The 24,832-nt window shown below is 44.6% G+C and overlaps 1 protein-coding gene across 5 annotated transcripts in view; it reads left to right on the top strand.

The window, feature by feature from the left end:
• The first annotated feature begins 36 nt into the window (after positions 1–36).
• Positions 37–24,832, top strand: part of HOMER2 (homer scaffold protein 2) — a 60,102-nt gene continuing 35,306 nt past the window's right edge. For 2 of the 5 annotated variants that reach the window (XM_038146776.1, XM_038146774.1), the window contains exons 1-2: positions 314–694; positions 22,517–22,673. In XM_038146776.1, the coding sequence (XP_038002704.1) occupies positions 573–694; positions 22,517–22,673 (279 nt within the window). In that variant the 5' untranslated portion in view covers positions 314–572. Of the gene's footprint in view, positions 287–313; positions 695–22,516; positions 22,674–24,832 lie in introns of those variants that run through there. The other 3 variants (XM_038146775.1, XM_038146777.1, XM_038146778.1) reach the window with 3 other exon arrangements.

The raw sequence follows: 24,832 nt of genomic DNA, 5'->3' as shown, positions 1-24,832 counted from the left end.
GCCCCGCCCGCCGCCCCCGCGCTGCCGCCTGGCAGGGCGGCGGGTGCCGCGGGAGCTGCTCGGTGCCGCCGCCGCCCGGGAGGGAGGTTATGTAAGGGGGGAGGGAGGCGGCGGGAGGAGGAGCAGGACGGCTCTCGCCGCCGTGCAGCCGCCGTGCAGCCGCAGCCAGCCGGGGCCGGGGCGGCCGCATGTGCGAAGTGGGGACGCGGCCGCCGCTGGCCGCCGAGCGCGGGGAGCCGCCCGGGGGTGCCGCCGCCGCCGCCGCCGAGAGGTGCCGAGACATGGGGTGAGTCCGCCGGGCCCCGGCCCCCGTGGGCGCCGCGTCCCGAGCCGCGCGTGGGCGCCGCCTCCCGCTCCGGCCCCGCCGCAGGTGCGGAGCGGGGAGAGCGCGGCCGCCCCAAGAGCGCTGCCCTGAACGCGATTTAGAACGTAATTAATCATTTTGTAACGCAGTTAATCATTGCCAACCGCTCTGCAGCGGGCTCCCGCCCGAGCCGCCGGCGGAGCGGGCACGCCGCGGAGGCAGAGCACCGGCGTGAAATCCCCGCGGGAAGGAGCGGGGAGGAGCGGGGATGTGGCGGAGCGGGGGCCGGGGTCCGGTACCTGGCCGGTCAGCTGCGGGATGTGCCGCGAGTTCAGTGTCAGATGTTTCACACGCTGCTGCTGCGAGAGCTCTGGCTGCTGGAGGCACACGGTAAACTTGCCTGAATTGTGCCAGGTGGTCCCTAATTTGTGTAAATATTTTTCCCTTTTAATTTTTTTTTTAACGTGCCAGAAGTCTCTGACCACGTGTGGTGGTCTCTTCGAGAATTCAGCTTGGTCTTTCCAAAAATTAGTCCTGAATTTTTGCTATCGTCTAACTTATATGAGGGGACAAAAGCCAAATGCTGGCATTAGGGCAATTTGTGAACTAAATATCAGAGAACAGAGGTTAAAGTTGCGCCTTTGGCTTAAACTATATATAGATTTGAGATCCTCTCAACCAGAATGTCTTGGGGGATTCCTAACCCACACATTTAATTTACTTTATTTTTATCCTATTATGTTCTCTTACACCTTTTCCTTGCCTCTCCTCACCCCCATGTGGCAAGGAATCGTTCTCCAGTTTCTGAGCTTCCTCTGCTGCTTTCAGATGTCCAAATTCCCACTGTGAATTTGTTAATTGTTGTCGAAGTGGAATAATTCGAGTCTATATGGATAAATAATGAATTAAAATGACAGGCACGTGTCCGAATTTGATACCCAGGAGTACTGAATAGAAGTACAGGGGTAGAGGGAGAAATAGGATCTGAGTGAGTATCTCCCCACGTTTCTCTTCAGGATTACAGGGGCTCATCTGCTTCTTAGTTATGCAAAGTTTCACTGGAAAATAAAAGAGAAACTGTCCTTGGTGTTGGAGAAAGAAGTATTGAAACCTGTTTGGAGCAGCACTGCCCCGCAGAGTCCAGGATGATCAGAAACATCCATGCACGGAAACTTGCCTCTGTCACTCTGCCTGGGTGTCTCTAAAGGCAAATGTTTTAGTTGCTGTCATTTTTAACCGTTTCCATACTGATAGATCAGTTTAGCTGTGGCTTGGAGAGAACTGAGTGGAAGGTCACAGGGCTCCTCCACCCTTTCTGTCAGCCGGTTGGAGCTCTGGGCTCGGTGTGGTCCTGCTCTGCCTCCAGAGCTGCTCAAGCTGCGAAGGACTTTGGCTGCAAAGGCTTTTGAGAGCTCTGGTTGTGCTCCTGTCTGTGCTGCTACATGCAGCGTCAGCTCAAGCAGACTTGTACAGGGAGCAGGCACGTTCACTAGCCTAGTTCAATACCCTGATTTAATGTGTGTCTCAGTCATTTCAGTCTTACCCTGGTGCATGTGAGATCAGGCTCTTGGTGTCATTCATTCCCTGGGTTTCGGCGTGGGTTGTACCTTCTCTTGCACTCTGTACAGAGTTCAGACAAGGTGTTTGGTGAATATGCATTTTCCCAGTGCCTCACATAATTATCTTGCCATTCACCTTTCTGATCCAGAGGACTTGGAGGTACATTTGTGATAGCATTACTGCAGCTGTGGCTCAGCACACATGACACAGGAGCAGCCTCCCAGTTTTCTTCCGGTTCCATCTGTGCTGCAAATCCTTCACCTCTGCATGCTCGAGCTTGTCCTTCTGTGGAATGGGCACCTCTATACTCACGTGTCTTTGTGAAGCAGGTTGTGGTCAGAGCACAGAGCTCAGTCATTCTTACTTGGATGAATATATTTTGGCCCAGGCATTCGAGTGGGATTTGCTTCCTGGGCACATTTTGGTGTCACATATGGGGCATGTACTCATAGAAATTGTGACAATGACTTGATTCTTAGCTCTTAAAATATTTTTTATTTTTCTTTTTCCTGGGGGTGACCATTGCTAATGATTCATTTAAATGCTGCCTATGGATTTGGCAGTGACTGATCGTGCTATGAAACCTGATACAGCTACTTGAGCTTAGCAAAGCAAAGCTATTTAAATTGCTTATTAGCTGTGAGCGGAGCTATTTAAACTGTTGGTTTAGTTCAACTCACTAGGCAGCAAGGTAGTGTCAAGTTTTACAATTTACATGTTTTTAAAAAAACCTAATGCCTGTAATACAAGGGACATGAAAACAACGTTGTAAAAAAGTCACCGGAAAAAAATCTGCTCCAGTGTCCATGAAAGTCAATGTGAAAGTTGCTGCTGACTGAGAACCACTGTGTTTTGGTCAAGCCACTGTTAAGAATCTCACTGGACAAATGTCTACTTTAAAGAGAATGGATCTTTTCCCAAATCACTTCTTTCTTCTACCCAGCGTATCTGATTGCTGCTGTTACCTCAATCCTCTCAGAATTTAAACTTCAGCTTTTTGAAAACCACAATGTAACACATTTCCAGCTGTAGAAATCTGTGTCTGAAAATACCTCCTGCTTTGTCTCTTGCTGTTGCAAGCCAAGGGCTGACACAATCAAGGAAGTGTCTCTGATGTTAGTGGGCTGTACCTACTCATCTAATAGCTGTGGTCTGGCTCAGTATGGCCTCAGTTTAAGCAGTCCAAGTTAAATTTACAGTTATAAGGATGCTTGAGGTTTTGGTATTAGCTGATTTAAAAAGGTGTTGGATAGCTGTTTCATCTGTGCCTAAATTCTTTTATTATTTTCATTTCTTTACTATCTTTTTATTCCCTTATCTATCCATTCCAAACAATTTCTGTTATGAGGTGTGTCATAAGTGTCCAGTTTGGATTAGACCTGTAAATCTCTTCATTCCTGAAGCAGATATTTATATGATCTGCTGGATTAAAACTCAACTGATTTAAATGCCCTCTAGTATTAAAATTGTGTTTTAGTTCTGTTTTATAAATCATATCTAAATGACAGCCAGGCCTCTGAGTGTTAGAAATTATTGCAGAAAGCTGTACAACCATGTGGAAGCGTGTGTGATATGGGTTAATGGTGAACTAGCTCACAGCACACCTTTCTTTTGGCTGACATGAGATGTCTTCCCTTTGCTGCTTCCTCTGGGGCTAGTGGGGTAATTAAGTCCCCTATAGCTGGGATCCATCCATAACTCCCCAGGTGAGCTTTGAGCCAAGCCCCAGGAAGTTTGGAAAAGGCAAGTTTCCGAGCCTGTATCAGGCAATGAAGTAACCTTGTCTTAAGGAGATTGGTCTCTTGAACAAAACTGTGTTCTCCCTGTGGTATATTCATGGAAAGGTGCATGGGGCTGTATTACTGAGGGTGGCCATGTGAGATGTTTTTATTATGCACTGACATCTAAGAGATCAGGGGAGCTTTGCTCTCCTCCCTTCTGCTGCCAGCAGTACTAATGTCCATTGGCCAACACGTGGCTTTATTGGGGGAGTGAAAGGCAAAACCTAACGTGAGGGTGAGGAATGAAAGAGATAAACGAAGGAGATGTGATCAAGCTCGTGTTACAGGAAAAGAGTAATTTTGGAGGGTGTTCACTTTCTGGTACCAGCAGTACTTTAGAAACCATGGTGATAAGCTGTGCCGAGAAGCTCGGTGGCAGGGAATGGTGTTGTTGCAGAGGAAATTCACCTTGGCTTTCATCCAGCTCCCGCTGAAATCCATGGGAGTCTCTCACCAGCTCCCTCCAAAGTTTGGCCAGGCCATCTGTCTGCCAGGAAGGGGAGACCCTGGGAGGGGCAGGCAGAGAATGGCACCTGGCTGTCACTGCAGTCTGGCATCCCTCAAAGCAGGGCTGGGACAAGAGTGTGCCTGAACACAGCTGAGTTGGTGCTGTGAGCTCAGGGACTCTTTTATTTGAGATTTTAAGGTCAGCTGCTTCAGTTTGGTCCCCAGCATAGCTCAGGGGGGCAGATTATATCCAGCTGTTGGTGGTGTTGGTGTTCAAGGAAAGGGACTGAGATCTGATAGGTGCTGACGCTGTTCATCTCATGTTTTTGAAGCTGCTGGCTGGAGGTGCTTGATTCTTCACAGCCTTGCTTCCCGACATAGCTATTTCCATTTTGCAGGGTAGATATAAATGGGTGTTATTCTGACTTGGAGAATTCTGTGTCTGTGTACAAATACAGGTGTCTGTAGAAGAATCTGTGGAAAAGTCAGGTCCATAGAACTTTGTGTTCTGGAGCAGTATTTGGGTTCACTGAAATAATGGGGCAACTCCATTGACCTCAATAGTGTGTAGCCCCTTGCTTATGTTAAACTCATTTATGCAAGGTTAGAGAGGCAGGGAGCTTGGTGGGGTGGCTGGAAGAGAAAAGAAAGGACCAAATAGCTAGGGCCTCATAATGATTTGTGCCTGTTTTGAGTTTTGGTGTGGCTGTATTCAGGCGAGTGAACAAACCTGTAACAGTGTCCAAGTGACTTCACCTCTCCCAGCTATGTGAGGAGTTCACAGCACTGCAGACACATGCATGAAACTGAATTTAAAAGGTCTACTACAGATAAGATCACCAAATTACAAGAGGAGAAATCTGCCAGTACCACAACTAGTTTGAGCGTTCTGCTGCAAATTTATCAGACATTTGCTCATGTAGAAAGAGTGGACAGAAAGAAATCTTGATGCCGAGAGTCATCATAGTTACACTGCTTTCAGCTGCTAACCTAATTAATTACCACTGTTAATTTAATTATGACTTGAGAAAAATCTTATAAATAAAATATTCTCCACAAAGCTGGGATGTCCCTCAAGCCCTTCTTTCTATTTGAAAAGAGAATGGTGAGTAGGTCTCCTGATAACAAAGGCATAATTTAAATTCTTTTTAAATCAAAACATTCTTTTTAAATGTTAAAAAGAATTATTTGATGTTCAGTTCCTTTAAACTGAAACTTTTTAACTGACCCAGGATGTGATCAAGTGTCTCAAACTGTTCAAACATATTCCCAGCATGAACCAGGCAGAGGACAGTGAGTTTGCTGAGAACCCAAGAGCAAGGGCATCAGCCTGGTTTTGCATCTAGATTTTCTGCAGTGCTGTGTATTCATTTTATTCACTCATTTGGCTCTGTTATTGCAGTGCCTAAGATAAATAGCCTCACCCGTGAACGTACACTTAGGGACTCATAAGCATTTTGAATCAGCTGTTGGTTTTCCTGTTGACTTTGTGATAGGGTGTGTGCAGAGTGGGAAATCCTCATTCCTCAAGGTTGCTACATGGTCAAATCTCTGTCTGCTTTCACCCTGAATGCTCTGAATGCTCTCCATCGCCTTTTGCACTCTGTACACTGCAAAGACAGCGTGTGACTTGTTTATCTTGTGATTTGGTCATGGCTCTTTAGGATGTAAATGTGCTCAGAGGAACGTATTTCAACTATGTTTCTCTGATAATTCAGCTGTACACTGTAAATAGCTGATGATCCTGTTCTTAAACCTCAGGATGTGACAAGGGCATTGCCTTCAAATGAAGATGGGAAGTATTTAAGCTTGGGCATTAAAGGAGCCCTTTTAATGGCAAGAGCAATTAGGCAGGGAATAGACAATTCGTGTCTGGGAAGGTTGCTGCTGCGCCACAGCCACGCACAGCCAGCGCAGGTTAGGCACGGTGTGAGTAGGGCTTGTGTAATACACACTCATGCAAAATGTACAAGATGAGATTGGATGATGCGGTTGATCTTTGATTGTATTTTTGGTGACACATCCTGGCTGCTCTCTGCCTGTTTGTGAGAGAAATGTGCCGCGGCTGCCGGCTCGGTGCTCTGTGCTGAGCTCATGTGTGACACGAGGAGCCGGCTGCTTACTCCTCATTGACGCAGCAGCTATTGCAGGCTCTTGGACCCTCTGCATCGCTTGGAATTGCTTCCTGATGGTAATTTTGCCACTGGGGTCAGGATTAAAATGAAGATAATATTTTTAAATAATTGATGCTCGAGGCGTTTCAGGATTTGTTTGAAAAGGAGGGATGTTGCTGGCTGACATCAGCAGGCGGGACAGCCTGCCTAATGACTCACAGGGGAGCAGGAGGCTCTGCTGTGTAGGTGTGCTAGGATTTGTGGGCTAGGCTAGCAAGAGCTCTAGCTGCAGAACAACGGTGGCTTTGTCATGGAGCAAGAGTGTGCAGATTTGAGACAGGGGAACGAGGGAAAATTGGGTGATGGAGGTGTGAGTGCTCCTTGCAGTGAGTGCTGCTTGCCGTGCAGACCTGTTCCCTTCAGAGGCAATGCATCCTCCTGTCCTGCCTCCTCCCTGCACTGATCCGATTTTATTTATTTGACGTGGCTTATCAAAATGCAACATTGTAAGAATTCCTGAAGGGACAAACTGTTTCCTTTCCATCTGGAAGTTTCATTGCAGCCTACAGGATTTAGAAACTCAAACCCTTCTGTGAGTCAGAAAGAAAATTTCTGTAGAAGTTGCACTTTTCTGCCTATGCATCAAGAGGCCTGGGAGGGCCCTCCAGAGCTGCCAGTGTTGTTCCCCATTAGCATTTTCATTATAATAATAATAATAATAATCCTGCAACTGCATTCTTATCAGGCAATGCTTAGTACCTCGGTGCAGCAAGACAGCAAAGGCCTCTGTGGAATACATTTAAAAATGCGTAGCCAGCTTGTAAAATATTTTTTCCTAAAGCTGCTTGTGCTTGTACTGAGGCTCCTTCCTTGTGGAACTGTGAAATGGTGCTGTATGAGTGCTTACTGAATAAGCACTCGTTGTTTGCTTAATGCTTTGCAGTAGATTCTCCTCAGGTATGGCACCACTGTATTTCTTGGGGGGAAAAAAATACAAAATTTTAATCTTGCTTGGCTCTGAAGGGAAATCTTAATTTTATATGTGGAGGTGTGAGCTTTTTTTTTTTAGTGTTCAATGACTTATTGTTTCATTCCTGGAAGGACAGTGTAGCCAGAGCTGGGGAGTACTCAAAGCTTTTCCTTTTGAAAGGTAGTACTTCAAGGTGCAGTCTCCCCTCATATTAATTGTGCTGCAATGAGTGACTCAAGTTCTCTGCTGTTGGTGAGTTGCTCTGTAATCTGGAGCAGCAACATTTCATTGTTGCCTTTGTTTCATTCCCTGGTTTTATCAGGCTTTTGTACTGCAGCTTCCCACTATGAATCTGTGGCACACATCTAAAATGTATCTCTGCAGTTGTTTGTGGGAGCATACAATGTTTTGTGATATTGAAAATGTTCAATAAGAGCATTTGATAAGAGGTGGAGAAGTTCTTTGAGATGAGAAGTGCAGAATGTCCCCAGCCAGCACTCAGGGCTGCTTGGAGGATGCGTGGGACATGTGGGGAGAGTCTGCCACCTTTTTATCAGTTATTTCACAGATGGGGGTCTAAAGACAAGGCAGGAGCTCTGTTCTGGTGGGCAGTTCAGACCCTGGTGCAAAGATGGCAGCAGTGTAGTTGTCATGCAACCACCCCAAGTCCTACAAATCCCATAGATGAGTTGGTATGAATTACAGATTTAACACTTGTTCCATGCCTCCAAGTGGCAGACTTGGCTTGGAGAGTTGCTGACAATTGCCCTTGGAGGATCCTACCTTTTGGGATGGAGCAGTTTCTGGCATGCAGGATGATGTGATGCCAATCCTGAAGGTGATGTCGTCAGTCCCCATTAGCTTAACTTTCCCCCAAAGCTGTCAGTTTGGATTATTCTTCCACTATGCAGCATGTCCTGACGTGGAAGTGGGATTTCATAACTTGAGAGCCACAAGGTGGTCAGTTTAATCTCCTTCCACCTTTGTACAAAAGAGGAGGTCTAGCCACTTTTTTTTTGCCCCAATTTCTTGATATTACTTGTGCTGAGTCTGTATCTTGTGTGGTCTGTACACAAAAGCATTCCCCTTCCAGGTAAAGTCCTCATAAAGTCATTCTTACACCCTCACGTGGTCCAAACCCCTGATAAAATAACCCAAAGCTGAAATACTCCTCCCTAACTTGCCAGGAGGTTTCTGCCCAGACGGGGCAGAAAGTGGGCAGTGCTCATGGGCACAGTGTACCGCAAGGCACAGCTCTTGCCCTTGGGTGTCCAAGGAGGAGATAAAAGTATCTTTGCACTCAGTTCATGTTAAATTTGGTGATTGTCATAATAATCTCTCCTCCAGCTGTCATAGGGACAAATTTATTCTTTTATGAAATAATGAAGGAGATTTAGTTGTCTAAAACTTTACAGCACACAGGTGAATGAGGACTCTTTCTTTTCATGATTATTTTATGTTTGACAGCTGTTTGTCACTTGCATAGTCCTTTACAGGAGATAGATAATTTTCTGTTGCCTGTTGTTTATAGAGGTGTTCCTCATAAACTTGTATTTAAAGTGTCTTCTAAAAACGCTCATTCATAAAATCCCATCTAATTTGGTTTATGGGGCTTTTAAAGAAGAACAGAAATTGGCTTGACTGAGAACAGGGATCTGTCACTTCACTACACCCACCCAAATTCAAGGGGATGGAGTTAAAAGCTCGAGTCTGTAATCTCAGTTACAATGAAACACAATAGCTGTGAAGCAAGGACCAGATCCCACGCTCCAGTGAGGGAATTGTTGTTTTAGGAGTTATTTGGGGTGGATGGGAAGCAGCTCATCTCCCAGGCAGATTCAGAAGCGTGTCCATGTTTCCCTGGGGAACTTTTCTTTCCCTCTCTGTGCCTCTTTCACCTTCCCATGTGCTTTGGAGCAGGAAAATGGGTATTTGTGCACAATGTGAAATTCCACTTTTGTCTTTTGAGAGCTTCAAAGGACAAATAATGTCTTTAAAGTTTCCATGTGATCTTCCAAGACTTTCCCCAGACAGAAGGTTCTGAACATGTGTTTTCTGAGACCTTCAAAACTGCATATTAAGGGAGATGCATCAGCTTTCAAGGCCGTGATAGTGTGCAGCCTGATTCTCCTAGCAATCTCTCTCGCCCTGCTTTTCCTCCCCAGACTTTTCTGCAGAGCCTGTGGTTTTGCAGAGGGCTGTAGGGACAGCTTCCTTCATCAGCTGGACCTAAGCCTGGGGTAAACACCTCTCCTGTGGTTGTGGTTACCTGCTTTTCCCTCCACAGGGAAGGTCTGTTCTGAATTTTTCAGCCGCAGAGCAATAATCCTGCATATGTATTGTTCAGATCTTTGCAAGAACTTTTCTCCATTGAGTTAGAAATTAGCATTTCAAATTCTGTGGGGGAGAAGTTGCCAAAGTTTTTTTATATTTTAAGCTTAGAGTTTGGAAAGGAATCAAAATATCTAATCCACTTTTCATTCCCTGCTTGGTCTTTCCTGCCTGCCTTATGAATTGGCATCCTTGTCCTTTGGAGGGAGAGCAATATTGTGCAACTCCATACAGCTTCTCTTGTGAAATACCAAAGTAATATTGCAGTGATCTCCAACACCCTTCCCAATAACTGGTAAATTAGCACAAGTGACATGAGGTTGCACTGGACAGAGTTTATGCTCATCAGCTTCTTTGCAGGATGACCTCTGAATTATTGGCCAGAAGGTAAAACAGACACGCAACTGCTGGGAACGATTTGGGGCAGTTCAGTGCTGTCTGTTATTCCACCAAAGAACAGCTGATTTCCCTGAGTTAGACAGGTGGTCTAGACTTTGCACCTTGGAGTTAAGTTACTTTTTCCAGTCTTTCTGTTCTTTTTCCATCTCTTTTTTGGCACTTCTCCTTCCCCTGCAGTGACGTTGGAGCTGCTGCCCGGGGGGACAGCCTGGCCGGAGCCCAGGGTGGCAGCAGCTCCAGACCCGGGTCTGTGCTGGCAGGGAGGCACATGGAAAAACACAGGGCTAGTCTGCGTTGTCCAGGGGGAAATGGGCAACTGGTACATTCTTTTGCTGCCTTCAGGGGTAGTAAAGCTTCCTTAAAAACCCTGTGTTTAGTGAGACCTGCGAAAGAGGCCTTAAAAATGAAGTCAGTTTAATACTTCGGGTGCTAAAGTGTGAATGTGTGAAAAGCATAGTAAGAATTTCTCACCAGTTGGCACCTTGTCCTCAGTGGCTGAGCAAGTGCTTGATCCATTCTGCATACCAACACCAGGCATTAATTTTAGATCACAGGGACTATGAAGAGTGCAGTTTCCAGCTCTTGACTTGCTGTATTTTACTTAGGGCAAATAGGGAAAACTGATACGTGAACTGTTTTTACCCCCAGCGAGGGAGGTGGCTGTTTCCACTTGCAAGGACTTTCCTATCATGAAAGTGCACGCAAAACAAATTACTGCAGAACACAAAACATTATTTTCAATCCTATTTTAAAACAAACAAATGTTCAGAATTTTGTTTTGAAAGCAAAGGAAAAATAATTTAACTTGTGTGATACGGGTTTATTATTCTAGCATAAATATCTGTGGAGAATTTGAGCTGATTTTGCTCACATTTGTTTGGTATAAATATGCAGTAACTCAGAGCAGAAGAGGATCAGGTCTCCTGTGTGTATTCTCCCATTGTTCTGAAGGGTGAATTCATAACTCATGAAAGGGATGTGTACCAGCCTGGTGAGTTCCCCCTGCAGCTGGGAACACGCTGAGCTCGGTGCTGAGGCTGAGGAACTTTGGTTATGGGGTGATGGTTGGCAGTGAGCAGGGTGAGCCTCTGGTCACTGTTCAGCTGCTTTGGTGTGTTTCACAGAATTGCTGGGGCTTGGTTCTGTCCCCTCCCAGTTGATTTCTCTTTTGGGAGCACGCACGGGGATAGCAAAATGCATTTAGTGCATGTGTAATCACAGAATGGTTTGGGTTGAAAGGCACTTTAAAGGTCACCTAGTTCTAACCTCTCTGTCATGGGCAGGGACACCTTCCACTAGACAAGGTTGCTCAAAGCCTCATCCAGCCTGGCCTTCAACATTTTCAGGGATGGGGCAGCCGCAACCTCTCTGGGCAGCCTGTGCCAGTGCCTCACCAACCTCACAGGGAAGAATTTCTCCCTATCTAATCTCAACTTGTCCTCTTTCTGTTTAAAGCCATTCCCCCTTGTTCTTTCACTACATGTCCTCGCAAAAAAATCCATCTCCAGCTCTTTTGCAGCCCTTGAGGTACTGAAAGGCTGAAAACTGAACTCTTCCAACCTGTCTCCAGATGAGAGGTGCTCCATCCCTCTCATCATCTGTGTGTCTTCCTCTGGACTCACTCCAACAGCTTCACATCCTTCTTACACTGGGGGACCCAGACCTGGATGCAGTAGTGCAGGTGGGTCTCACGAGAGCAGGCAGAGGGACAGAGTCACCTCCCTTGACCTGCTCTTGGCACGCACCCAGAACATGGTTGGCTTTTTGGGCTGCAGTCAGTCAGGGTTTGGGCAGTTCTGCACTGGATTTTCAGGGGGCAGGGCTGGCTATATGGCTACCTTTAAAAGCAGGACAATAACTTCAGTATCTCTTCAGCCAGCGAGAAGAGAAGGAATGAGAAGTGCCAGGAAAAGGAAGAGTGCATGTCTCAGTGCCGCCAGCTCCCAGAGTGGCACTGATCAGGGGCCGTGCAGAGCAGCTGAAATGAGCACCCAGTGCTCTCACAGCCCTGGGCTCCAGCTCAGGCCCAGCACACAGGCAGCTCCATCGATATCCCTGCAGGCCCTGGAGCCCTGGGAGGAGCCCAGCCCCAGCGTGCCCGCCCAGCCGGCCCTTTGTTTTTATCCACGTTCACGGAAAATTATTTTACATCATCTCATCATTTTAAACATTTGGTAAGTGTTAATATACTTTCAGCTCAGTGGAAATAATCACCATATGGCTGTAAGATTTGCCATCTGTCCAGAGACGCTGGAATACAATTAGTCCGTGTAGTCCATTTATCAATCTATAAGTGACAATATTCACAGTCCTGGCAACTTGGGCTGCTGACAGAATCAGCACTTGCATAGGCCTACCTGTCTGCCCTTATTACATCAATATATAAATGAGATGGAAAAAATCCCATCATTCAGCTGTGTCCTTCACCCTTGACAGAAAGGAAAAAAGTCTATATTAGTGTAAATGAGACTGAGGAAATGGTATGCCTTAATTTTTGTAGCACTAATTGGATTTTTTAATGTCTAGTAGACCTTAATTTCATAAGGCAAAGCCAGATTTAAGTGGTATTTCAATCAAAAAATACCATCAGGACAGAGTATATCACAGGCAAGAAAAAATATTATGTCCTCTCCTGTTGTATTAATTTCTGAGGCACAAAAAGCTGAATACTACAAACATGAGAAAAGTCATCATTAGCATTATACAGGTAAGAATTCATTTCCAGGGTTTCTTGTTTGACTTCAGAAAAGCGAGAAGAGAGTTTTTCAGCACAGTGAATATATTTTTTTAAAAGGTCAAGGCCTTTTGGTTTTAAAACTATTAATGATCTGACATTTTAAGAGTTCTGACTTTTGACTGCTCTTGCCAATTTCTCCCCTGGCCTGTGTCCTAGCCTGGCCCCTCAGGACTGTCACCTCCTTAAAACTGGGGTTAAATTTGGAATAGCTAATGCACATCGAGAAAATAATTTGAATGTTTTATTTGGTTTTGCATGTTACCCAAACTCATCTTGCATAATAAGTTTATAAAAGGCATGTGTGCTATGTTTTGTTTATTCTACAAATTTTCAGCCAGCCCACACTAATTTTTGAGACTCTGCTGACAGGAAAATATAATTTTTTGTCGTATTTGCTTTTCAACTGTAGTTGTGGAACCTGCATAGCATGAAAAATGCTGATGCTTGAAATTAAATCCTTTCATACCTTGCATTTTCTATAACCTGTGCATAACCTACAAGGTTGGAGGCATTGACCTGCAGAAATCAGAAGTGCCAGGGAGCAGGTCTATAGGGATCAGAAATAGGTGGCTGTTGAGGTTCAGGGAGTTCTGGGGTCAGTTCCCCCCCCCGTTACCTGCAAATATATACACTTTGCAGGGCAGGCAGGTTGCAGGGATTTAGTTTTGTGGGGTTTGCAGCAAGGGAAGTGGTGGTTTTTTTTGTTTTGTCGAAACTGTGTTGTTCGTGGATAACCTGATGGTTAAGTTTATCAGGTTAGTAATTCTCTCTGAAACTCAAGAGATTGCCAGAGGATCCTCACTTTTGCACCGGGGCTGCTGACAGCTTTTTATACTAACAAATAATGTACATATCTGAGATGTGTACTGTAAATCTGACGGCTACAGATGGTGTTATATTTTTAAAAATCAAAGTGAATAATGTTAGCTTCTAAATGTTTGAAGTTTCCTTTGTATTTTTAACTTGCAGCAGAAGAAATGTGTCATTCTGTTCTCCCATTGGCTGCTGGGAGATCCACGGGTGCCAGGAGCTGTGTCCCCCAGTTCCTGAGAGAGCTGCTGCCTGCCTGCAAGCAGCAACCAAGGCTCTCTGCCTGATGATTCTATTAATCTATTAAAATCACCAGAAAATGGGAATCTGCTGCTTTTCAGAGTGTCTAATGTAAACTGCACTGAGTGGGGACTGAGGCTGGCTCTAGCCATGCCTCTTTGTGCCCAGCACCTTGCCCTTGCCCAGCTGCAGATGTGGGGTCCCTGTGAGCCTGTGCTTGCACTGGAACCTCTCTTTCCTGTTTTTAATACACTGTCTTTGGTGCTTTTGACCACATTTGGTGATATTTTGTCTTTTGGATGATCTGCTCTAGAAGGAGGCTGGTAAGATCAGATCCATTTACACATGGCAGTGCTGTCGCCAGCCTGGTGTTCCCAGCACAGGCAAGTCAACACCTGCACTGAAAACCCAGTGTGGGCATTGCTTTGCATCCTTCTAATCTCTCACAGAGCAAATTGCCTATCCTTTAATTGCTTTTCATTTTTACATCCTTAAGTTCCATTAAAGACATGCAGCCCTCTATTAAGCCATCTGTTGGCACCCTTTTCCTTGCAGTCTCGTGGAGTGCTCAGAGCTGAGGGTGTTGTTAGCCCAGGTGCCCTGGCAGCAGCCTGGGTGGCAGCATGTCCCCCACAGGGCACAGCCGTGTCCTGCCCCTGCTGCTGGCACGTGGTGGTGGCCACCAGGGCAAGCAGAGCCCTATCGTTTGCTTCTGACGTTACAGCTGGTAGAATTCCTTATGTGATCCTTCAGGCAGCCGATCAAAAAGAGTTATACAACTTGTTCTTTAAACTGAACTGATTGGCTTTTTTTTTCCTCCCCTAGTGTAAGTGGAAGAAAAGCCTCAGGGGAGAGCATTTGAATAGGGCATGGGAAAGCATATTGATAATTACATGCATGGATTAGTGCACAAAAGCACTCCCCTCCAAGGATTTGCTTAGTGCTCTGCCGTTTGAAATAATGGAGTGTTTAATCATATTATTTTGCAATACTGAGGCTTTGATTACGCCACTGATTGAAATCAGCTTTTCAGATTGCTTTGTGTGAAGATATCCTCATCAGCCATGCAAATTCCTATAGCATGGGAGGAGAAGAAAGTCATAAAGATGCTGCCCTGGTGGTGTCAGTGGGTTTTACATGCACACACATGGTCTTTCACTCCAGTCTTCTGTTTACAGGTATGCTGTGTTTTGATCATATATCCTCTGACATTTACTCTCCTCATTTTGTAAACAGACATGAAATAGCCCATACAACCTCAAAGTACCCCGAGCCTTCTGCCATGCTGAAGTACAAAGGATTAAGAGTAAACGTATTAAGATTCCACTACTGCATTGAAGGAGTTTTCTGCTTGTTTATAAAGGCAAAATCAATTCCTTCCCAGGGCCAGCTGCGTGGGGTAGACCTTGGTCCATGCAGGCATGCCATGATCCAGCTGGGCATCTGGGACGTCCCCTTGTGCCCTTGGTCTGTGCCAGGATGGAGACTGCAGGGAAGGGAGGGAATGTGCTCCTGCTCCTGGGATCTGCTCTCTCCACTCTGGGGTTTACACTTTCAATTTACAATGGCATTTCTCCCTGAAATATTACAATGCCAACATTGTGCCACGGAGGAGGCTGTGCTGAAAGCATTAACTCCACTGTAGCTGGGGTGAATACAGAGCATGTAATTTTTAACCAATCCAGAGCAGTAGGATGGCTTTGGGGGGGCTGTTCATGTGCTGATCCAGTTTCATCTGTCTCGAGGGTGGGAGAGGTGCTGGCTGTACACAGAGCACAAGTATTTTTTCCTATTTGCAGGGTTTGAATTCACACCTTTGCAAAAGGGAGGGTGGTAACATTACTGAGGTACAGATTTGTGGATCCCCTTGAATGTCTGCTCAGGAAAAAAAACTCTGAAATGATCAGTTACACCACCAGATTCATACACATGTGCCTCAACTTGTTTTTTTCCATTAAGTAACCTTATCTATGGAGGAGTAATTCAGGGTCCTCTCAGTTCCTGTCACTTGTGTATGAGTGTTTATTCACAGTGTCTTAAAAGGTTAATAGACCTCTGGAGATGGTCCCAAAATAGTGTGAGCTTCCTCAGTGCCCAAGTTAAGCCTTTTAATTTGGATATTGGCTTCATAAAGGTGCAGTGGTGTTGTGAGACCTCACAGATGTTACAATGATTTTCATACTGAGAGCTTTTTTCCTGAAGATTTATTCTTTTTGGGTTTACTGAGCTGCAAATCAAAAATGAGTTTAATTGATGGCTGTGCTTTTAACAGACAATTCTTTAGCTAGTTTTATTCTAATTTTTTTTTGCCTAAGTAACTGGGACTATTATGTTCCCTAAAACTGCAAGAAGCACTTTTGTTAATTATATTCTGTTGGAATAATAACGCCTGTAAATGAAGGGAGCTAAAAAGATGGGGATTTTGCACAAATTTCATGTATTTCTGCAGGTGGGTTGATATCAAATTTAATATCAAGTGGGCACCAGAGAATCATGATTGGATATTTGAACAAGTTGCATGACCTTGCTCTTGATTAACACTGCTGCCAGATTCAGCACTTCAGCCACATCATGAGGGGCTTGGTCTGCCTGTAAAATAGGAATTTCAAGACTGAAAAGGACGACTTTGAGTGAATTCTGGTTTTAAAATATCTATTTGTTTCTTGTTCTGTCTCTTTTAGGGGCAGTGTATTTTTTGTCCCAGCAGCCAGGGTTTTCCAGAAGTCATTCCCTGTACCTTCCACCACTTTGGGAGGGAATGCCACCTGGCAGCCCAGGGCTTGACTGGCGGGTACTGACAATGGCACTTTCAGAGGTGCCTGCATGCTTTTTGGGTTTTTTTATACAGAGAATATAGAGCAGCAAAACCTGGGTGCAATTTCCCACTGCTAGCCCAGCCCATCACTCCAGGCTGGCTCTCCCACCCCCATTTACAGCTGATAGTAAACCCTCCCTCTCTCTCAGCCCTGTACTGCTCGGGGTTATGTCTCCATCCTTACAAGTCATTTTTGCTGTGGAAATAAGTGTGGGGAGGAAGGATTGTTTGCACTGCAGGACCAATGGGAGCTGCAGGCTGGTGGTTTGCAGGCACCCCATCCCTCCTTCCTGCACAGTGTGGAGGAGCAGCTGCCAAATGCACTGAGAGCTTCTCTCTGCTCTGTACAGACTATTATTCTTTTTTGTTGAGCAGTGAATATTCTGCTGTTGATTTAGCCTTTTGAATTCACGTAGTCAGAAACTTCCCTGGCTAGATGTGGTACAAAAGTGCCCTGCAATGATAGTGATAGCAGAGCTGCAGAGAGGGGAGGAGGTGATGAATTTTATTTCCAGGCTTGCTGTGGCTCTGTTATCCTGGGATGCCATCTCGCTCTCCATGGCTGTTTCCTCAGGTGTAAAATGGAGCCATTACCCACCTGCTCTCCTCATGCTGAGTTTTGCACCCTTGCAAGTTGAAGCAGGCTCTCGTTGCTGTGCTGGTTGTGTGCTCTGGCAGCCAGCACCAGAGCCTGCCTGTGGCAGCTGATGGGATCTGAGTGACCTGGATTCATCAGCATATGGCAGTTTGGGAAGGAATAAACTGCCTGCTCTCCTAATGCCAGTTTGCTGCTACCACATCCAAAAATGGCACAGATTTAGTGTCTGCCTCTCCCCAGCTCTGCGTGGTGCCCGTGCTGAGCGGGCCCAGGGCACTGTGCTGTGAGCTGGTCGCTGGTGGGTGTTGAGGTGGCACTGTCTCAGGCACTGGGCTGAGACAGCTGAATTTGCTGCTTTTGTAGCACAGGGAGATGCCCTGGAGTGTGTGCAGTGAGGTCAGAAGGGGTGCTTTTAACTTCATCCTTGGTCATCATTAGGAAACTCATTTGTGTGGTTCCCCTTTTTTCTGAAAAGATTTGATCCAAGATGGCACAAGTGTTGAATGCATAGAGGTTACAGGTTGGAGGATAATGAACTCTAATTTTTGCTTGGAGCAAAGATTAATATTGTGTGTAAACTGCAGCCACTGTACTAACTGGTGTGTGTGACACCATGAACTGCAACTTCTCCCCACAGCAGTTCTGTCATCATCACAGGCCTGCCTTTATTTTGATTTTGCTGTTTTGGGGAGAGGGATTGGCCGTTTTCAAAGTTTGAGGTGTGCATGTATACACAAGTGAGTAGAGTTAATAGATAAACTATTTTCACAGGTAATTTTTAGGCATTGTAACTTGCCTGGACTTTCAACAAGATGAATATTTCAAATAGGAGAAAAATTTCCATCCATGATCTGAATAAATACAAATGGCACTCCAAACTACACTATATGTACATAGAGGATTAATTCTTTTCAGTGCACTGAGAGGCAGTAGTAGCAATGTTCAATCCAAATAACTGTTGGCACCAATTTTGTCCTGTTGTGTTTAGCAAATACAGATTTTTGTATTGTGACCAGTGATGGAGGATATGTCACAAAGTAGGATTTTTGCATTTGCATCTACTATTTTCTCCTGAGAGTTCCTCATTATCTAATACTTGTTACAGCAAATCACTGCAGATCTGCTGGCACTGTCAGGTATGATAAACTCAACGTGTGCATGATGCTGGGCTGCAGCAGGAGGCACCACGTTCCAAAATCTCTGCTGGCCGTGTGCTTTTAAAAAATATTTTTATTTCGATTAGACAGTTAATGCAAAGTTGTCTACAGTTAGTGTGGGGGGAGCACAAATAATCCTGTGCTGTAAACTAGGAATCCTTATCCCAGAAGTGTTAAGTGATCTGTCAGTGAAAGTTTTAAAAAAGTGTGTAATTAGTGGTTTTGCCTCTGGTGGAGTACCAGAGCGCCTGTCACAAATATACTTGATGTTGCAGATCCTACAAAAACTATTTTGTCCCAGTTACTTCATGGCCAGTGCATCCACCTGATGTGCACTGGGACTTGGGGCATTTAAATTTGTCTTGGTGCTGATCCCACAGGCACCCAGGTGAGTTTTATTTGTTGTATTTACTAGCAAAAAGGATTGCTGTAGTACAGAGGTGTTCACTGAGCAGTGCCTGGTCTAGAGCTGGCTCCAGGTTTCCCCACACACAGATCCAGGATCCCTGGCTCTCCCAGGTGCCCCCCAGCTGGAGCTCGTTGTGTCACGGCTCTGTTGGCCACCAGCGTCCCACAGCCCAGAGGATGCTGGCTGCCAGCAAGGACTCTTTACAGCTGAAGTGATTTAAATCACTGGTTGTGCTCATGATTCAAGTGATAAACAAGGAAATTTGAATTAAATAATTTGAACTTTTCCTAAGTGAGAGCTCATTGCCGTTGATTAGGAAGAGTAATACAAAACACATGGCTTGCAGCTAGTCACACACTTGTAAAATTTGGCATGGTTGTATATTAACCAGAAAGTGATACTGTATCTCACACAGCTGTGAAGCACTTAGTTAGCTCGAGAATCTTGTGGTTTGCTTTTTAAATTCTTTGGAAAAGGTTAATGACATTAGAGGAGAGTGGTTATTTTTTACTTGAGATTTCGCTCTTATGAAGCAAGGACAGAAATTAAAGGTCGACTAAAATGTGTAAAACCATGACTTGAAAATTGCAATTATATTTATAAAACATGCTTGCCAGATTTAATAATGAAAAAGCATTTTTTGTCTTAAATTATATTACCAGGTAAAGAATTATTAGGTGTGATTTTCTACTTGTCCTGTTCGACTTTTCAAGCAGCTTTACTCTGAGCAGTGGATGTTACTGTCAAATTGATTTTTAAACAGTTGGGGTTTTTTAAAGAGTATTTAATCAATCATTAACAACTTAGTTAAAATTCATGAGATTTTAAATATTCATAAATTCTCTTTGCCTTCGTGTGTGGGTCCAAGCCCGGCTGGCAGTGCTGCTGCTCTGCCTCCCAGGCAGGCTGGCAGCTCACAGGGCTCAAACCATGCAGAATGTGCTGCTGCAGTCTCAAGTTAGCATTGCTGTTGTTTTATCATAAAAGCTGATAAATCTCTGATAAAATGAACAGGAAAGGAACCCTGGGAAACAAAGTCATTCCTCTACCAGTAAAGTGCTTTCTTGAACGTTGAAAAGTTACAAGTGAGTAAGACAGATTAATCATTCTCAATTTGGAGCTCTGTAAGGCCATGGTGAAGGGTTTTAAAAATACCTAATTTTGCATTTCACTTGAGAATTGAGTGCCACAGGTTCATAGTTGGCTGTGTGTGCTTCAGTGGTCAGAGTTTGGGATGCAGTGCATGTTCCCCCGTGCTAAAGCTGTGTCTGGGGTTCGTCAGTGCAGGTGGCTTTGCCATCCTGCTGTGGTGTGTGGGAACGTGGTGGCACTAACTCCTGGTGCTCTTTGGGCTCCTTAGGGCACAGAACTGCAGCAGGGCACACCCAGCCACAGAAATGCATCTTCTTTTTTAGTTATTATAGGGCAATGCCGGGAAATCCAGGAGGTTGTGTTCTGGGGGTGCTTCCTCTTCTTCAGGGAGTCAGAAATCAGTCTGGGGGCTTTGCTGACCTTAGAGCCACCTATGCAGGAAGACCAGAGGCATGCGGAGCATCCAACTGGCCCTTCCAAATCTGAGTCCCAACTGAAGGTCAACAGAGCAGCTACCTCAAATGATCTAAAATGTTTACGTTTGCACATTGCATTTTCTTGTTTTTAATAATTTACCAACTAGCACGCTGTCACTGTGACACAGAAGGACAAAATGCAGGTGGGCTTTTTTGTAGTTGATAGTCACAGGGTTAGAGACAGAGGTTTTGCCTTTACTTCTTAACGAAAGAATGAATGGATAGATGGATATTGGCAGCCCTGAGCTCTACTATCCATTGATTTATCCACTTGGATGGATGGATGGATGCAGCTCCTGTTTCAACAGTAGCAGCTTCAATCAAGACTCCTGAACAAATAGATGGATACTTGTGGGGCCTTTGCCTTCATTCTACTTTTATTGTCTCCTGATTTACTTTATATGCTTGCTGCCCCTGCTGCAGAGCAGCCAGGTATAGTTTTAACAGTGTTTTCTCGTGTAGTTAAGATAATGTAACAGAATTAAAGTTGTTTGTGGAATAGGTTTGCATGGAGGAAAATTCCTAACATTTAGACTACAATATTAAATCGTACTACCCTGTTGTTAGTAGAGTCAACTGAAAATACAGAACTTTTTAAAGATGAAAAAAGTCAAAAATTATTTTTCACTAGAGGAGTGTACATTTTTAAAGAGAGTGAACAACTTAGGGAAAACTTCCCCTCCTTGAACTTGTTATTACAGACAAACTCCATGGCCTCTGTAGGTGTTACGATGCTAATCCCGTGTAATGGATAAGGAAAGTATTTAAAATGTTAAAGAAACCTGCCCCTTCTTTCCACCCAGCTGAGGATGGCATCAATATTGGCCTGTGAAATGAGAGCTGGCTTCAGCAAGTTACTGATAAGGGAGAACTGAAGCAAATGCTACTCTTTGACAGCTATAATATGACAGTCCCATTGTCATTTCAATTTATTTCGAGTAAGTATTTTACATGGTTCAGCACAGCTGTCTGTCCAGAAACCTGCAAGCCCCTGGAAAAATGTAGAACTTTGTGTAACTCTTACAAGGAGAAAACTGCTCTTTCATTTTCTCCCTCCTGAAGCCTTGCTGGGCTTTGCAAGTTCACTCCATCTTTCCTGAGCTAATTGTACTCTTAAATCACTTCATCTGTTTGATATTTGCCAATTTACTCCCCTCCATTTTAATTTAAATTTCTGGGTGGTAGCTCCATTGTATTACCATTGGTTTTGGATCCTGTTGTAATTCTTCGTGATGTAATATTTTGTATGGGACAAGAATATATTGATTGGTACACTTAATATAAAACATTATGTAATGCAGCTTTTAAAAACCGAAAGCATGAAGATGCATATAACAACTCAGTAGAGCTTGCTTTGCAGTTCATTTTTACTGCTAAACTTGGATTAAAGGTATGGTTGGTGGTGAATTTAGTTGTATGGCATTTAAGAGAGCCTTAATTCTGATCTTTAATAACCTAGATGACTTTGTATGTATCACATTAAGTTCTTTTGGTCCTGAGTTTTATCTGCTTTTCTATGTGATTTGCTTGGTCACACATTGAAGGTAAAACAAAGCCCCTCCATGGTGTGCACAGTCTTCTTGAGGAGGAGAAGCATCTGAGCAAGGCTGGTGTTTAGGAACAGGATGTCAGGGGGGCTCTGTGCCCACTGAGAGCTGAAAAGGCAGTATCTTTATCAACACTGGAGTTTGGTTCTGTTTCTTTTCCCCTCTCACTTCCCAGGTTGATTGACTGGTTTGCATCTAATGAAATTTTCATGCACATCCACAGAACAGTGGGATTCTGAGGAGGGAGATTAATATTTCAGTAATTATACCGTGCCTGTGTGTCACGGGAGTCCTTGGTGCACCCACAGAGGAGCCCTGGCTGTAGGGAGCAGCTCACAGGAATGTCAGCAGGAGCAAATCCAGCTGTGGGGGTTTGCTGCTTTTGGCAGAATATGTAGATGGGGAAAGAAAGAATGCATGTGAATGTCATTTCCTGGAAAATAAGTATTTTGAGGAATAGATGGGTACTGAGGTAGTTTAGCATGGGGAGAAAAAAGCCAGTTGTTTCTTGGGCTATGGCAGTAACTTTAGGGTGCTGAGTGATGCCGAGGAAAGGTACTCAAGGCTGGAGTGTGGCTGGGCAGTGTCACTGCTCTGTCTTTTCTTTTGGGGGATTGCCAGGTGCTCTCTGCCTTGTGCTTTCAATGTGCCAGCTCAAGGCTGGGCCGCTGGGACATTTCACCTTCCACAGACTCATGTGTCCATTTCCCCTGTCCCTCCTTATTGCAGAGAGCAGCCCATCTTCACCACCAGAGCCCATGTCTTCCAAATTGACCCCAGCACGAAGAAGAACTGGGTTCCTGCAAGCAAGCAGGCTGTGACTGTTTCCTACTTCTATGACAGCACGAGGAACAGCTATCGGATCATCAGCGTGGATGGAGCCAAGGTAGGAGCTGGGGCACCCGGCGCAGAGAGCGGGGACTGTCAGCCCTGCCTCAACACACACTGGGGCTGCACTGAATATTAGGAACACTCCATTTTTTATGTGATTCATCAAGGATACTTGTAGTGATAATTGGAAAAAAACACAGGGCACCCTAAAAGTGATTTTGCCCTGCAAAAGTGATTTTCCCTAGTTGATTTTATCTCTGATGAGTTTTACTTCATGATAAGTGAGCTGAGAACTTTTAAGTGTCCAAATTGAGTCAGTAGCATGGTATCTGAAACAGCCACCTCTATCAGTGTAGATATGGCTGAGGCCTTTTTGGGGATAAAAATGTTCTTTTTAAAAGAAACAAGGAGACAGATACATGAAGACTATAGCTTTTAATGTAAATGTCAGCTCCATTTTTGCTTTTGCTTGGCTGAACTATTTATAGTTTAGTACTTAATTTTCTTAAGTTTTCACACTGGAGTTCCTCAGCCTTAGGTGACAAGTTAGGCGTGAAGGCTCTTCCCCCAACCTTTTTTGTTAATTTGCTTTGCATTACTAGAGAGTGTGCTCAAGTATTTGCTGTAAGAATCCAAATCAGTTGGTCAGAATAGGTTGCTCAGACAACTGTTTTTATTGCAAACCACACTTATCCCTCTGATTAGTCCCTCCAAAGTCACTTGGAGGGTGACAACTTTCCCCTAGCAGACCTCGGTTTTGCTCATGTACAAAAATCATCGGTCATTTCTGTCAGAGGACAAACCATAGGGTAACAAGATGAGTTTACAGCCTTTTTATCTGTGTTCTTGTTTGGATAAGGATGTTAAAATATCACTGTTCGGGGAGATAGAGATCACAGAAATCATCCCTTAATAAAGCTTTTCTATTTGTCATGCCTATTTCACATACTTGTTTTTCCAAACATCTCCTGTGCTATATTTGGTTACTTATTGGCGTATAAATCTGCCATACTGCCTACTTTAATTGATGGTAATGTTTCATTGACACCAGTACAGCATTAATATCTCCCCATCACGAAGCTGTTTGTGCCAGTGAGTTCATTCCCAGGAATGCTGCAGTTTGCAGCTGGCACATACGGCCCCTGGGACCTGCTGGAGGAAGCTGAGCCCCCCGGATTTGCTTCTGCTGGTGGGCTGGTGGCTTTACAAGCCCTGGCAAGTGCAATTTCCAAGCCAAAGCTGCTGCACTCACGGCGGTGGCTGGCTTGATTGGTGGGTGTGCATGCATGCATTAAGACCAATTAATGAAAACAAAGTAATTACTGTATGTGCCGGGGGAGCTGCAGGGGCAGCGTATGGCCACAGCCAGAGGTCCTGCCCAGAACTGCAGAGCGTGCAGAGAACAAGCTGGGCACCCAGGCTTCGCTTTGTCACCTGCTCAGAAGGAACATTCCCCCCTGTCCCCTGTTTTAATGTGTCCCAGAAGAAAGTGAGCTTGCCATGATTAGAATTCTCCCTTGGAGCTTCCCAGGCAAGAATCAATTGCTGGCCACATAAATAATTCCTCTTGTATTGAATCTTTGCTGATTAAGGAACAGGTCAAGAATAGATGTTACCTTCGTGCTCGCCTCTGGAGAGTCCTGTGACCCTGCCCTGTCCATTTTAAGAGTGCTAATTGGGGAAAAAACCCTGGTGTTTATGTCAAAATAAGTTAAAAGTTGCATTTTTTCCTTCAAACAAACTATTGTTTTGTGCTTTGACCTACTTTTCAGGCAGAAATAAAACTGGTAGAACTGTAAGGAAGAATATAGACAGCTTCAGATGATGGTGTCCTGCTTTCTGTACTTCTCATTAGAATAGTCTTCCATGTGTTAGGCAAATACCAGATGGATTAATGTGACAGCATCACTGTGGGCATAAGCTATGTCTGCTTTAAGGACAAAAAAGCTGAAGCTCACGTAAATGAAGGGACTTGGCCCTAGAAGGAAGGCAGTGATGAAGAATGTGTATCTCTTACAACTCTCCTTCCTTGTCTGATCTGCAAAGGGGGTATTCTAACAGTTTATTTTAGACAAACATATATGATTCACAGTGGCTTCCAGAGGAATTTCAGGTAAATACAACTTGTATGAAGATGTTGGATTAATTTGGGGTTCTTTTCTTTACCTTATGTTGACACTACATACTAATGATAAAAATATTTTGACGTGATCA

This window comes from Motacilla alba, chromosome 10 (genome assembly GCF_015832195.1).
Source record: "Motacilla alba alba isolate MOTALB_02 chromosome 10, Motacilla_alba_V1.0_pri, whole genome shotgun sequence".
Classification (NCBI taxonomy): domain Eukaryota; kingdom Metazoa; phylum Chordata; class Aves; order Passeriformes; family Motacillidae; genus Motacilla; species Motacilla alba.
Note: the sequence above shows the minus strand (reverse complement) of the source record. Positions and strands in the feature narration are given on the sequence as shown.